We start from the raw sequence: 14,858 nt of genomic DNA on the forward strand, positions 1-14,858 counted from the left end.
AACTTATATGCAGAGTACATCATGAGAAATGCTGGGCTGGAAGAAGCACAAGCTGGAGTCAAGATTGCCGGGAAAAATATCAATAACCTCAGATATGCAGATGACACCACCATTATGGCAGAAAGTGAAGTGGAACTCAAAAGCCTCTTGATGAAATTGAAAGAGGTGAGTGAAAAAGTTGGCTTAAAACTCAACATTTAGAAATTGAAGATCATGGCATCTGGTCCCATCACTTCATGGGAAATAGATGGGGAAACAGTGGAAACAGTGTTAGACTTTATTTTTTTGGGCTCCAAAATCACTGCAGATGGTGACTGCAGCCATGAAATTAAAAGACGCATACTCCTTGGAAGGAAAGTTATGACCAACCTAGATAATGTATTGAAAAGCAGAGATATTACTTTGCCAACAAAGTCTAGTCAAGTCAAGTCTAGTCAAGACTCTGGTTTTTCCTGTTGTCATGTATGGATGTGAGAGTTGGACTGTGGAGAAAGCTGAGTGCCAAAGAGTTGATGCTTTTGAACTGTGGTGTTGGAGAAGACTCTTGAGAGTCCCTTGGACTGCAAGGAGGTCCAACCAGTCCATCCTAAAGGAGATCAGTCCTGGGTGTTCATTGGAAGGACTGATGATGAAGCTGAAACTCCAATACTTTGGCCACCTCATGTGAAGAGTTGACTCATTGGAAAAGACTCTGATTCTGGTAGGGATTGCGGGCAGGAGGAGAAGGGGATGGCAGAGGTTGAGATGGCCAGATGGCATCACTGACTCGATGGACATGAGTTTGAGTGAACTCCGGGAGTTGGTGATGGACAAGGAGGCCTGGCGTGCTGCGATTCATGGGGTTGCAAAGAGTCAGACACGACTGAGTGACTGAACTGAACTGAACCTAAAAATGGTTATAAATAGAAGGCATTTGTTATGCTATCCTTTGCTTTCTACTCTGGACCAATGTGAAACAGCTGAACAACAACTGAAGCATTTGCTGTTTGGACAACATGTTCTCTTGGGATTCAGTATTTATCTATCTTCTCTGTTGTTTTTCAGTGGCTACGTCATGTCTAGCTCTTTGTAACCCCACGGCTTGCAGCTTGTCAGGATTCCCTGTCCTTCACTATCTCTTAGATTTGCTCAGATTCATGTCCTTTGAGTCCGTGACTTTGCTTAAAGACTCACCAGCATGCTATATGTACTTCAGGTTCTACCTTCTTATTCCTGAGAAAATAAGTTCTTTCAATTTTGTAAACTCTCTGGAAGAGATGTATTGTCTGATTTGATTCTTCTACAACCAGCCAGGAAGTGAATAGTATCATTCGGGTTTCACAATATGTCCTGCATACTAGTTTCTAATCAAACATACACGAGATGCTTTGATATACCTTCTGCTTTTGACTTATTGCTCAATTCGTTTCTAACTTAGATGGGAAAGGGAAGTGTTATTTGCTGAGACTCTTAAATCAACCTCAGCATTTAATAAAACCCCCCCAAAAAATCATTTATGCTCTGATAACTTGAAAATAACAAATCATCATATAAATTTAACTTGTTTTCATAGTAAAATGGAAGCTTTTGAAACTAACAGCCATAAGTATTCCACACCTATGTAAAATTATTGAATTGTTACAATTTCTGATACTATCCAAAATAAAAAGGAAATTCTCAACTTGTTTAAAGTTTGGAGTAGTCTTGCTTAGCTTTATTGAGTGGACTCTTACACATTCTTAATTGCCAATTATTTCCCTCTCTTTTTGCCTTGTACACATTCAATATATAACTATGCTTTTAATTAACTTCTGCTCAGTAAATAGGTATTCAGATGCACATTTTGTGCTTCAGAACCACAGTTAAAGCTGTAGGGTTAGTTTTTGCAGCGTTATTCTAATTAAAATACTTTTAGCTGTATTTGGTATGCATTAAAATGTCAAATAATTGACAGCCCATAAGTGAAAAATTGATCCAATTATCAAACCAGCTAGAACTTTTTTCTTCTTTCAACTGAAAAGATTCATTATGGCCATTAGAATTACAGATGTTTATATGTTTGCTTTAAGTAATTGGAATTCATTTAACTTTGCCATGCCGTTGGTGTTGTTTCTGCTCTTCATCGGGATAGACAATTCCTCAGCCTTTGAAGTGCACATTTAGAAAAAGCCTCCCAATTCCCTCTTCACACGGAGGGGATAATCATCCTTTCATTGGAGTTTGGGGAATAGATTTTTCTTTTCGTGTCTCCAGATGGTCCTTTTGGTAATGAATCAAAGTAACACAGTTTATCCTAAGATATAGCTTCTCTACAACATCTTATTTTTTAAATTAATAATATAAATCTTTAACAAATTACTTAATTTAAGGCATGCAAATGGAATAACACAAAAGAAAGTATAATAAATGTTAACTTCTCATTGCAGCTATCTGGGTAATCTCTGCTGCAAAGTAATAAAAATATTTAATCCTCTCAATAAAAGTCAGCCCCAAACCCTCTAAAATATCAATTCTATATAGGCATGAAAAGTGTTTAATTTAGAATGATTACTAATAAAACAGAAAAGGAAAAGATGGAGAAGTTTAATATTTACTCAATTAATTATATTAAGTTATTGGATTAGTACTGTGGGAAAGCAATACATATTATTTATCAAGAATCTTCATCAATAAATATTAGCCAACTAGGAAAAAATACAGTCACTTTAGAATATAGATTGTAGGTATTAAATTTAATTGGTACCTGGATCTAATAGCTATGACCAAAATAAGTAACATACTGATTTATTTCTTATGGATGCCATAAATATGTAATTCCACTGACGGCACTTTAAGTAGTGTTAATAGATATATCTAAAGCCTAAACAAGATTTTCCTTACCCAAAACTTCATCATAACATTTGCCTCTTTAAGGTAAATGCCAAGTTCTCAGCTTAGGACTCAGTATCTCTCATCACTAGGCCGTGGTACCCCCACTCATTTCACCGCCTTCCTGAGGATCCTGATCTAGGCCACCCAGTAACATCCAGCACATCATGACCAGCCTCATTTCCTTTCTGTTTCCTCTCCTATCTTCTTATTCCCCAGTAATCTTCACCTGTCTATCCCGAAGTCCCAAGACCAGGCTAAAACTTACTTTTACAAAGACCATATCTCTTTGAACCTATCCCAGAAATAATTTTTTTTTCTAATTCTAAATTATACAGTAGTCTTACAATATGGGCTTCAGTATAAGAAATGTGTTTAGGAACTTCCTTGTGGCTAAGAATCTGCGCTCCCAATGCAAGGGACCTGGGTTCAATCCCTCATCAGGGAAGTGGATTCCACATGCCTCAACTAAGGACCCTGCACGCTGCCACCACAAAGATCTGTAGTGCGGCAACTAAGACTTGGTACAGTCAAAATAGAAGAAGAGAGAGAGAGAGAAGAAATGTCTTTAGAGTCAGTTCTCACTCCATGGCACTTGCATTCTGTGAAGTCACTGCAAACACTGAATCATTGCTTCTTGGTGAATGAAGGTGAGTGAAGAGCACCTCAGGAAGCCCCTAGCCATAACATTTTTCTTAACTGAGCAACAGATAATTTTGCTTTATATGTGCTTCTACTTTAGGACACCTTATCTAAAACATTGATTCATTAATGTTGAACTCCTGGAAGACAACACGATACCTCATGAATGAATGAAACTTAATTAACATACCTATTTCTCATAAGACATAGTGCAGCCTCCTAGCAGCCAGAAACACTGGACAGAACTTCAGCACTGGGCTTTGGGGTCATTTTAAATGGAAAAATTGCCAAGAAAAAGAAAAAAAAAAGAAATGTGGAAAATGTGGCACTAAATAGAGCATGAAAAGAACACATTTTACAGTATGAAAGATGAAACAAGATGTCAGAGAGAAACCTTATTTGACCTCAGCTGAGAACATGTTCATGAGGCAAATAAATCACTTTTTTTGCTACGTTGAGCATGCACATGTCCATGAATGGAATGACTGTGAAAGCTCTGCTGCTGCTGCTGCTGCTGCTGCTAAGTCGCTTCAGTCGTGTCTGACTCTGTGTGACCCCATAGACGGCAGCCCTCCAGGCTCCCCGTCCCTGGGATTCTCCAGGCAAGAACCCTGGAGTGGGTTGCCATTTCCTTCTCCAATGCATGAAAGTGAAGTCGCTTAGTCATGTCCGACTCTTCGCGACTCCATTGACTACAGCCTACCAGGCTCCCCCATCCATTGGATTTTCCAGGCAAGAGTACTGGAGTGGGGTGCCATTGCCTTCTGTAGCGAAAGCCCTAGAATATTGATTTTTGGGTCACAAATAAATTTAAGATGCGAACTCATGACAATGGAATCACAGAATTCATAAATAATGAGGATCAACTACATACTACTTACATGCTTTTACCATCTTGTCTTATCTTCATAATTACATCCTCCCCCCAGTATTGATGAATCCATTATAATACCTTTAATAATACTTGTTGAAGGTGAAAATAAATATTACTTGATACAAATTGTATCATAAATGTGGCTACTGCTATGCACTTAATTTAACTATGTAATCTCTGGCCTTACCTGGAAACATGGATTTAAAGGTCTCTGAGCAATTTTTTTTAAAGAACTTTAAAATGTAAATATGAAGGAATACACTTAATTATATAAAATGATAGCTTTATAGGCAAATATAATGACAGAGCTCTATTTCAGTCTTGATAACACACTTCTAAAATAGCTCTTAGAACAGAGGCTGCAATAGCAATAAGGAGACTATTGAAAAGCTCTACTTTTAAGATGATGTGGGAGGTTGGATTAGGGCAGGTGCAATACAGAAGAGGGCCATTTGAAAATTGTATTTTTTAAAATTTGATTTTAAGCTTTTTCATAAGACACTGTCTTCAGATGTCAATTGCAAATAAAAATAATTTCTATTCCAGTCTATGCATATCATATGATAGAACTTAAAAAGGAAGTAGAAGAAAAGATTATTATGTGAATATAGTAAAATAGGATGAACCAAGACAACCAAAGATGATAATTGCGAAGTTGACGTTTATTACTAGTGAAAAACCAGGATAATATTTAACAGATTTAATTCCCATTTTAAAAATTCAGAAGACTGAGGTTTCCTTAAAGGAAAATGAATCACATTCAAAATGTTTTTTAAGCATTTTACTGAATTTCTTAAATTTCTGCTTATAAGTATGTCCTTAGGTAGTATAAATGGAACTAGCAGATGTTAGTAAAAATGACTATGACTTACCAAATTTCTCATACAGAAAAACCACTGAGTTCCCAGGTCCATAATAATTGCTTATTTCTGTGAAAAAAGATTCTGAATCACACGTGCATCATCCTCCCAACTCTCTCTGAGCTAAAATGATCCTTTGTAGACACTAAAAGTTCAAGAGGCTGACAAATTGAAAAAAGGAATGATTTTTTGCTTTAATTTTCCCATGATTTGTGGGATTTTGGTTTTGTTTGTGCATAAACCAATGGACAAATTTAATGAGACTGCTCTCTATGTCTGCATCTTCATTGCTGCCCTGCAAATAGGTTCATTGGTACCATTTTCTATATTATTTTAAGAATTTAATATATAGTACAATGTAAGGACCCTAGTAGACTGTTCCCTGACTTCCCAGTTGATAGTTGATGTTAGCTGGTTTATTTTATAACAGGTATAAAAATGAAGCTGATCACTCTTCAATTGCTCCTCTCTCCACTGGGAGGAGCCGTTGCCCTTCAGGAAGGGAAAGTGGCGTTACAAAGAAAATTGTCACTTTCATCTGGTATCTGGTCTTTGTGGCTCTGGATCAAATTTTACTCTAGGAAACATGGGTGTTTCATTAGTGCCTATATTATTTATAATTCTGTTCATAATAAACAACTCCACAAAGCTGTGGAGTTGCTTTTTCAGTGGAGGATGCCTAACACAGCACATGTACAGTTTAACGGCTTCAGAAATAAAAAAGCTACATTGATTTAGGTGGGTTTGGCTTTGTTTTTTGTTTACTTATTTATTTTTTTCGATAACAGAGTAAAATGTATACTGGAAAACAATAGAAAAAATTGATCTTTAAGCTATATGTAACTCTCAGATTTCAGATACTTCTTCACATTTATAAATATTGAAGCAGTAAAGATACATTGAATATATTCTCCTCTAGAAGAAAATTGTTTAAAAAAGACCTTTAAATATTTGCTTGGTAACAAGGATTTAACTGAGAAAAAAAAAGGATTATTTGAGAATCAATCATATACTTAATGATTGTGCAAAATCTGAAAATACTGAATCTAGTTTGAAGTACTGAAATACCATACAATTAGAAATTTTGCCGTCTCCAGAAGACAAGGTAATAGAGTATTTGATGAAGAATTCAATGGGAAGTAATATAAAAATTACAGTTCTGGTTCCTAGACTGGCAAGTAAGGATCTTGGAAACCATCACGCCCATCCTCACAAAAAAAGAAGCCTGATCAAAATGAAAGTCTACAGTTTCTCTTAGATCTAGAGAACTGAAGTCATAGGCACACAGCTGTCTTAAATTATAGTCGAGTGACTACCTAAACAAAAGCCGTGGGGCATAAACCACTTCTAGAGCCAGTACTGGGGTAATGAAACAAGCTATAATTGACAATTTGCTAGAGGCTCAGGGCAGGTAAGTGTGAGACTTAAAAACACGGAGAGGTAATCCAATCTTAAAATGTGCTGCCACAGTCTCATGAATTTTATCTCCAGATATCTTACCGGGTTCTCACGGTGAAAAATTCTCACAGAGAATGTTCTCATTCTTCTGGAATAGGAGGGAAATGTTGCTATTTTGAGATAGATTCATAACATTATATTTTCTTAGCAAAGTCTTAATCAGCACAGGCTCATTAGACGACCTAATGGTAGGAACACTCGCTCTCTCCACACAGCAAACCAGCATATCAACAAGGGTTCGATTATAGGGGAAAGAGCCACCACACACCTCAGGCCTATGTTAGAAGTATCTAAAGAAGTCCAAAAAGGCAAAAGTAAGGGCGCCAGAGGAAACTATCCTCTGACACTACAGTCACAGAGAAAATAAAACACAGCCTCTTAGCCAGATAAACATAAAATCTCATATTAAGGGCTTGTTTACTTCAGTTCCTTTTACCCCAGTATATCATAACCAGCTTTCAAAAAATGTTTACAAAGCATGTTAGAAGACAAAAAACAAAGGAGCACTTTCCTTCCCCACACATTGATGGTGGTTCCTATGGATAGGTCAGTATCTTTGTAAAACTCTTGGTCTAATTTTCCTAGCTTATATTTATCCAACAGGAAGCCATACACTCGGGTCTCTGAGTAGCCACCATACACATTGAGAACTGTCCGGTCTGTTAACTGGCCTGGTTGATAGACTCCAGGGGGGCCATACTTAGGTAGCTTTCTCCTCTGGAGAAACAATGACATAGCATCTCTTCCTGAGTTATGTGGCAAGACTTCTTTGATCTCGATGGTATCATCAGACAGGAAGTAATGCAGGATAAGTTCTCTATGATCCCCAAACACTGAGACTGAGTGCTCCTTTGTGACTGTAATGATTTCACGAAAACTTATTATAGGACTAAATATGGAATTGAGAACTTTACCTCGATTCCATGTAAGGCCCCATCTCCTCCAAAAATAGAAAGGAAATTTCCACCTTATACCGGCTTCGGTTCTGAAGAGGATTCTCTTCGCTCCTGCATAGGCCTTATGCCCATACCTCATCAGAGGAACTTCAAGAAGTTCATTGAATTTGACAGCTATGGCAACATAAGCAATACACTCCGGTTTTTTGCAAAACTAATCACACATAAATGTGCTGATGTGGAAAGGATGTTTGTTATTTCATATTTTCTCAGTGATGACACAATTTCAGTGTTTGAACCCATAGAGAGGAATTCAGGGTATACTGGAGGGACGTTCTTAAAAAGAGTTCGTGTTAAGAAGCCTGGACAAGAAGTCTTTAAAAGTGAATTCTCGGAATATATCAAGGCTGAGGAGCTGTATGTTGGAGCCAAAGTGAACGTGAATGGCTACCTCTTTTTTTTGGTCAATGCTGATGAGTATACCTTGAACTACATGGAGAGGAATTCAGATAAGTTTCCCCTGAGCAACATTGAACTTGTCATACAAAAGTTAAAAGAAGAAGAATGCAAATCCAGAGAGCTCAAGCAGGTGTTTACAGCTGCTGATTGTATGCACACAAAGATGGTGGATTTTAATACATTCAGAGAAATAATGATGAATCTAACTGTCGGGAAACTCACAGACCAAGAAGTTATAACCATTGCACGTCGTTACCGGGTGCCTGAGGACCCCTGTCCACATAGGAATGTCCTAGTTGCACAGGCCCATGAACAACTCAAGAAAAATGCTTTTGAGAATTTTGAAAGACTCATTGCTATGTGTGTATACGAAGATCGGGAAAAGAAAAAAGTGTTACCCAGCAAAGACATCAAAAGGCTGTGCAAGTCCTCCAGATTACCTTTGAATGAAGATCTTCTAGGATCCTTACTGTCCGGGTTTGAAGACAGTGAAAAACAAATAAATTATGAGTCATTTTTCTGTGCCCTGAACTGGAGAGTGAATCCAGTGCCTGAATTGGAAGTGGCATCGTACATTAAAGAGAGATGTGAAGATGAGTGGCTTGGGATGCCATCACCTATTCCTGTGAAATACATTTACTATTTAAACCTTTTAAAGGATGTGTTTGGCGTAGATGAGTAGTAACCATGCAGTTTTGGTTAACTTTCTTTGATTTTCTAATTTCTTGCTTTAATTTTTGCCAAGTTTATTTCAATAGATATAATTCCATTAAACAAAAGAGACAAGGTTCATATTGAATTAAAATCCATATTCCAAAATTAATCTCCTTTTGTCATTTCAGGTTTTCAGAACCTCATATTGCTGATGTACCTGCACTATTAAAAATGCCATTTAAAGAAAAAAAAAAAGAAGACAAAAAACACGCAATTTGCTAGAGACTCAGGGCAGGTAAGTGTGACATTAAATTAAAAAAGAAGTTTGAAGAGACAGATGAAGCATTAGAACCAGATTTAGATATGGCAGAAGTATCCAGCAGGACCAGACTCATAATTACTAGAAGAGGAATTTCAAACAACTATGATTAGTCTGCTAATAGTTGTAATGGAAAAGGTGGATGGCATATAAAAATGGATGGGTAATGTGAACAGAGAAATGAAAATGCTAAATATGGATCAAAAGTAATGCTAGAAATAAAAAATACTGTGAAAGAAATGAAGAATATCGTTTATGAACTTCCCAAAAGATTGACACAGTTGAGAAAGGAATCAGTGAATGAAGAAATGTCAACAGGACTGTCTAAAATTGAAATGCAAACATTAAAAAAAAGGTGAAAAATATGGAACAGAGTATTGAAGAACTGTGGGACAATTACAAAAGATAGAACATTAAAAAGGAAGAAAGATCTAAAATCATTAATATAAACTTCCATCTATAAAGAAGAGGTCACAAAGGAATCTTTCTCAGCAAAACAAAATGCACTAATAACCCAGAATATACATTTAGAAGTTTTGAATTTTAGTTCTTAGTTAATGCTGCTGCTGCTTAGTCGCTTCAGTTGTGTTCGACTCTGTGCGACCCCATAGATGGCAGCCCACCAGGCTCCCTTGTCCCTGGGATTCTCCAGGCAAGAACACTGGAGTGGGTTGCCATTTCCTTCTCCAATGCATGAAAGTGAAAAGTGAAAGGGAAGTTGGTCAGTCGTGTCCGACTCTTAGAGACCCCATGGACTGTAGCCCACCAGGCCCCTCCATCCATGGGATTTTCCAGGCAAGAGTACTGGAGTGGGGTGCCATTGCCTGCTCCTGTTCTTAGTTAATACCCTGGGCTTAATAATCTTGTGCATATATTATTGAACACTTTTGATTAAAGTATACATTTATATTTAAGGTTTATAATGTATAGTGTAACCAGGGATTCAAGAAGTAACACTGATATTACATAAAGATGCTGATTTCTTTGCACTCATGTTAAAACAAAACACTTATTCTTTTATCAGTTGTCAATAAACACTATTATAAAATTTTATTTTTCTGCAGAATAAGCAATCTAATTATAAACCACATATATATGGACAGTACCAATTTAAGCTTCTAGAATAATATTTAAAATCTAATTCATTGTCACTCAAATGTAGTTCACAGACTAGACCAGCAGCGTTAGTGTCATTTAGGAACTAGAGAGAATGCAAATGCAGGTACTCCATCCCATATCTGTGCAACCAGAGTCTCTGGAGGAAAAGTCAGAATCTGTGTTTTACTTTGTTTTCATGTTCATTCCGGAGAAGGCAATGGCACCCCACTCCAGTACTCTTGCCTGGAAAATCCCATGGACGGAGGAGCCTGGTGCGCTGCAGTCCATGGGGTTGCGAAGAGTTGGACACGACTGAACGACTTCACTTTCACTTTTCACTTGCATGCATTGGAGAAGGAAATGGCAACCCACTCCAGTGTTCTTGCCTGGAGAATCCCAGGGACGGGGGAGCCTGGTGGGCTGCCGTCTATGGGGTCACACAGGGTCGGACACAACTGAAGCGACTTAGCAGCAGCAGCAGCATGTTCATTCATTTTGAGAAGCATCCATTTGCACTTTGTACCTCAAGCAGTCTTACACTTAAAAACTTAATATGAAATTTTCAAGCCTTTTCTCTTTTGTCCTAAAGAATCTAGTGTCATACAGTAAATATCTGGTCTGAATGATTTTCATTCCCTTCTCAGTCTTTGTTTTACCCCCATACACTGATACATGTAACTTCACTTCTTTTTGTATGTTAAACATTTAGCTTAGGTTTCAAGTGTATTTTTCACTATATGTCTGGAAATCTGTCAATATTTTCATCTATGTTTTAATTTCTTAGTTTTCTTCAATTGTGCCTTTGCTTATAATCATTTTAAATGTTTGGGTTTCTGTGTAAGTGATATCTAATGTGCTTAGACAGATTCTTATGCTTTATTTTACATATGTTCTTTTTTTCCAAATGATGGGTTACATTTGTATTTAGCACCATCTAATATTTTAATGAATTTTTCTTTATTATATCACATGTAAATTTTACATATGGCTTTCAATTTGGAGTTTTCTGCTTCCTTTGTCATTTCATGTATCCCTATTTGTATCTCTGTTATATTAAAACTGTTTATAGCAATTAATTCCTTTATGTCAGAATAATTTTATTAAATGAAGTTTTCTGATTCATTATTTTTGTTTTGTATTTCATTATTTTTATTGGTCTTTTCAGTTATTAATAATAAATTTTAAAATAACAAAAGAAGAATCTTTTACAAACATCCAAATAAAGAGTCTGCAATTTCTCATTATTGTACTATTGAAGCTTTCAAAATAGTTTTTACAGATGGCAGTTAAAATTGAGTATTACAAACTCTTAACAGGAGCCTAAAAATATCTCTAGTCACTTCAATGTCAGCTTTCTGAGAGAGAAGTCAGAGTGAAAAGATGTAATGATCTTAACCAATTGCAGTTAAAATAACCACTTTTGAAAGTTTCACAATAATGCTTTGTCTCATGAATACATTGTTAGGGACCTTCCCATTGTCTTCAGTAATAACCATACAAGTGAGGAGCACAGGATTTTAAGCTTCAGTTCAATTTTAAATTTACTTTCAATCAAGATTGTTTAACGTACCTGATTGTGTCATTTAATTGTTTTGCCCATAGATTGTTTGTAGTTTCATAAAGCTTATGTAAGATCTTTCTATGTGCTTAACTTTTTAAGAATGTTACAGGAAAGAACTGCTAGCTCTAGCTCCATTTCTTCCTCTCCCACCCAGCCCCAGGGAGCTTTCCTATACGATTAGAAATTAAAACCTTTCCGTGGCTACAGGCTCTACTTCCATAGTATAGGTGAAAAGTGAAAAATGAAGGACAGAAAATTAGCTCTACTAGCACTTGTCAAACACACAGAAATAAACTTCATCATATGAAAGAATTATATTATTGATGCTATAGCTGTTTTGGAAACAAATGCCTCTCAATAGTCATTTATGATCCATCTGGTATGATTTTTCTCTCACACTCTCACTGTATTTATCTATCTTTTCAACTTCCTTTTTTCTCTAATATCTCCTTGAATTATTACTAAAGACTTTTTGAAGATGACTATTATGGGACGACAGCGCTCAGTAAAAATATGCAATTTATTGTAAAAGTCTCTATGTAAGGAACTGTCAAGAATACAATTCTGACGTGATCCTCCAGTACCTAACCAAAGACTTAGTGTCAACTCAGTGCAATCCTAGCACACAATCTGCAGTTGCAATGTTGAAGACAAATAATTTCAACTCAAACCCTCAAGTTGTTTTTGTTGTAACGAGGAATCTGAAACCATTTTCAGCTATCTCCTTATAATGCTTAAGAAAGAGGTGCTGACTTTTCTATTCACATATATATTAAAAACAAAAACAAATCATAGTGAGCTCAGTTTAGGTACATAAACCAAATTAAACTTCTGTGTAGCTCAGCAAAACCAAGACGTATTGAAGTTTGAACATTTTTATATTAGAAAGGTGTCCTCTCTCAGGCCACCATTTCTAATTGTTTACTAACTGTTGTGCTCAGGCACTCAGGCGTGTCAGACTGTTTGTGACCTCACAGAATGTAGCCCGCCAGGCTCCTCCGTCCACGGGATTGTCCAGACAAGAATCCTGGAGTGGGGTGCCATTTCCTTCTCCAGGGGATCTTCCCAATGCAGGGATTGAACCTGTGTCTCCTAATTCTCCTGCACTGGCAGGTGGATTCTTTACCACCAGTGCCCTCTGGGACCTTCCCTACTAATTGTTAATATATATTTTTTTAAATGACACCTCTATTTGCCTAGCCCCAAACATATTTCTCTGAAAGTAATCTGCAATTTCTTTTCCACAAAGATGACTTTTTTCCTATTTCTAATCCCTCTTCCTTTGTATCCATTGTTCAAACTTCTGCCAAATTAATATATCCAGACAATTATTTATAATATTACCTTATAAATAAAAAAATGTTCAGTCATTTTCTATTTCTACTTTGCAAATGCCAATTTCATGTTGCTAAAAATTTAGGCTTTAACCTGTAATTACCATCGGATATGCGAATCTGTTCTTATATATGAGACAGATAATATATCTGTATATGTCCAACATTGATTCAGTAGATATCTAATTTGGTCTTTCTCCAAAATAATTCACTCACTTCTTGTAGCCAGACCCCAGCTTTTATTTGGAGAGTTGCCACCTCACAGTCTATGTGTTTCTAACGCACCTAACCCTAGTCCTGATTTCATTATTGTGATCGCAACTTGACTTTCTGAGCCACAGTCCCTTTCTCCAAAGCAGGGATGAATATGCTAGTTAGAATTCAAGGTGAGTGTCAGGCTTGTGAAAGACCTATCAATTATTTTTGCTTTTTGTTTGTTGGAAAGAGGTTTTCCTATTAAGATAGTCAAGCCAATATAGTCAATAAGCTACCACTGGATAAGAACCAATAGAAAATAAGGCCACAGAAAGGATGGGTAATTGCAGAATCAATCACTTTGGGGTAGAATTTTGCTCAATCTCATTTGAAATTCAAAGGGCAAGTTACACTGGCTCACACATAAATTATACCTATTGTGTCTCAATGCTTCCATTCATTGATTCTCAGTCGTATCTGACTCTTGCAGCCCCTGTGGCTGTAGTTTGCCATGTTCCTCTGTCTATGGGATTTGCCAGGCAAGAGCATTGAAGTGGGTTGCCGATTCCTCCTCAAGAGGATCTTCCTGACCCAAGATTAGAACCTGCGTTTCCTGCATCTCCTGTATTGGCAGGTGGATTCTTTACCACTGAGTCACCTGCGAAGCTCTCCATCTATCTATATGTTACCTCAAACTTACTTTATCAGATCCTTTCAACCCATTTATATATGTCTATTACTTATCCATATTGGAAGAATTTAACTCAGATTCATCTCTTCTGTAAGTCGTCCACGACTTCTTTAACTTCATTTATGCCCCTCTTCTCTTCCTCCACAGTATTTTACATGTATGCGTCTTGTTTAGCATCCTGCCATGCGTTATGATTATTTTTTCTGCCCTTTATAGCACAGTGAAAATAGCACTTCTTGTGGCATTTTCTGTAAGTTGGAATTTAAGTTATTTTCATTGCTTATTGTGCAACCCTGGATACAATACCTAATTTCTCTGAACTTCAGTTTTATGGTGATTAAATGAATATAAGAAAATATTTAATTCTAGAACTATAATAGGTACACATTGGTACACAATTTTTTATTCAATAATTTAATAACTATTTGCTAAATATTTATTGGTGACTCAGTGATAAAGAATCTACCTGCCAATGCAGAAGACACGAGCCCCATGCCTGGGTTGGGAAGATCCCCTAGAGAAGGAAATGTCACCCCACTCCAGTAGTCTAGCCTGGAAAACCCCATGGACAGAGGAGCCTGGTGGGCTACAGTCCATGGGATTGTACAGTTGGGCATGACTTAGCAACTAAACAACAATTATTTATTATGTACAGAGCACTGAGTTAAGTACATTACTGTGACTAACATATAATATGTTCTATCCAATCAAGGTTTTTAAAAGGGCACTTTTTATGCCCCCAGTTAGAATGAAACTACTAGAAGTAAGGGTTCATAACTTATTTTCTCCATCAAAATACTACATTGCTCTTATCATATTCAATGATATTTTAATAAAATTTTAGAATATAATTAGAGGTGAAATATTTAGTCAGAAAAATTGCCATCCAGTTAACTGTGCAAAAAGAAAGGCAAATAAGTACCAGATTTCTTTCTATACTGCTTGATGTAAAGAATTGTTTTAATGTACA

General features: G+C 36.6%; 1 protein-coding gene across 1 annotated transcript; it reads left to right on the plus strand.

The window, feature by feature from the left end:
- Positions 1–6,958: 6,958 nt before the first annotated feature.
- EFHC2 (EF-hand domain (C-terminal) containing 2) lies at positions 6,959–8,924 on the plus strand. Its single transcript, XM_010828896.1, has 2 exons — positions 6,959–6,995; positions 7,526–8,924. The coding sequence occupies exons 1-2, from the start codon at positions 6,959–6,961 to the stop codon at positions 8,716–8,718; spliced, it is 1,230 nt and encodes a 409-aa protein (XP_010827198.1). The 3' UTR covers positions 8,719–8,924.
- Positions 8,925–14,858: the final 5,934 nt, after the last annotated feature.

The sequence above is a fragment of the Bison bison genome, unplaced genomic scaffold (genome assembly GCF_000754665.1).
Source record: "Bison bison bison isolate TAMUID 2011002044 unplaced genomic scaffold, Bison_UMD1.0 scf7180017864497, whole genome shotgun sequence".
Taxonomy (NCBI): domain Eukaryota; kingdom Metazoa; phylum Chordata; class Mammalia; order Artiodactyla; family Bovidae; genus Bison; species Bison bison.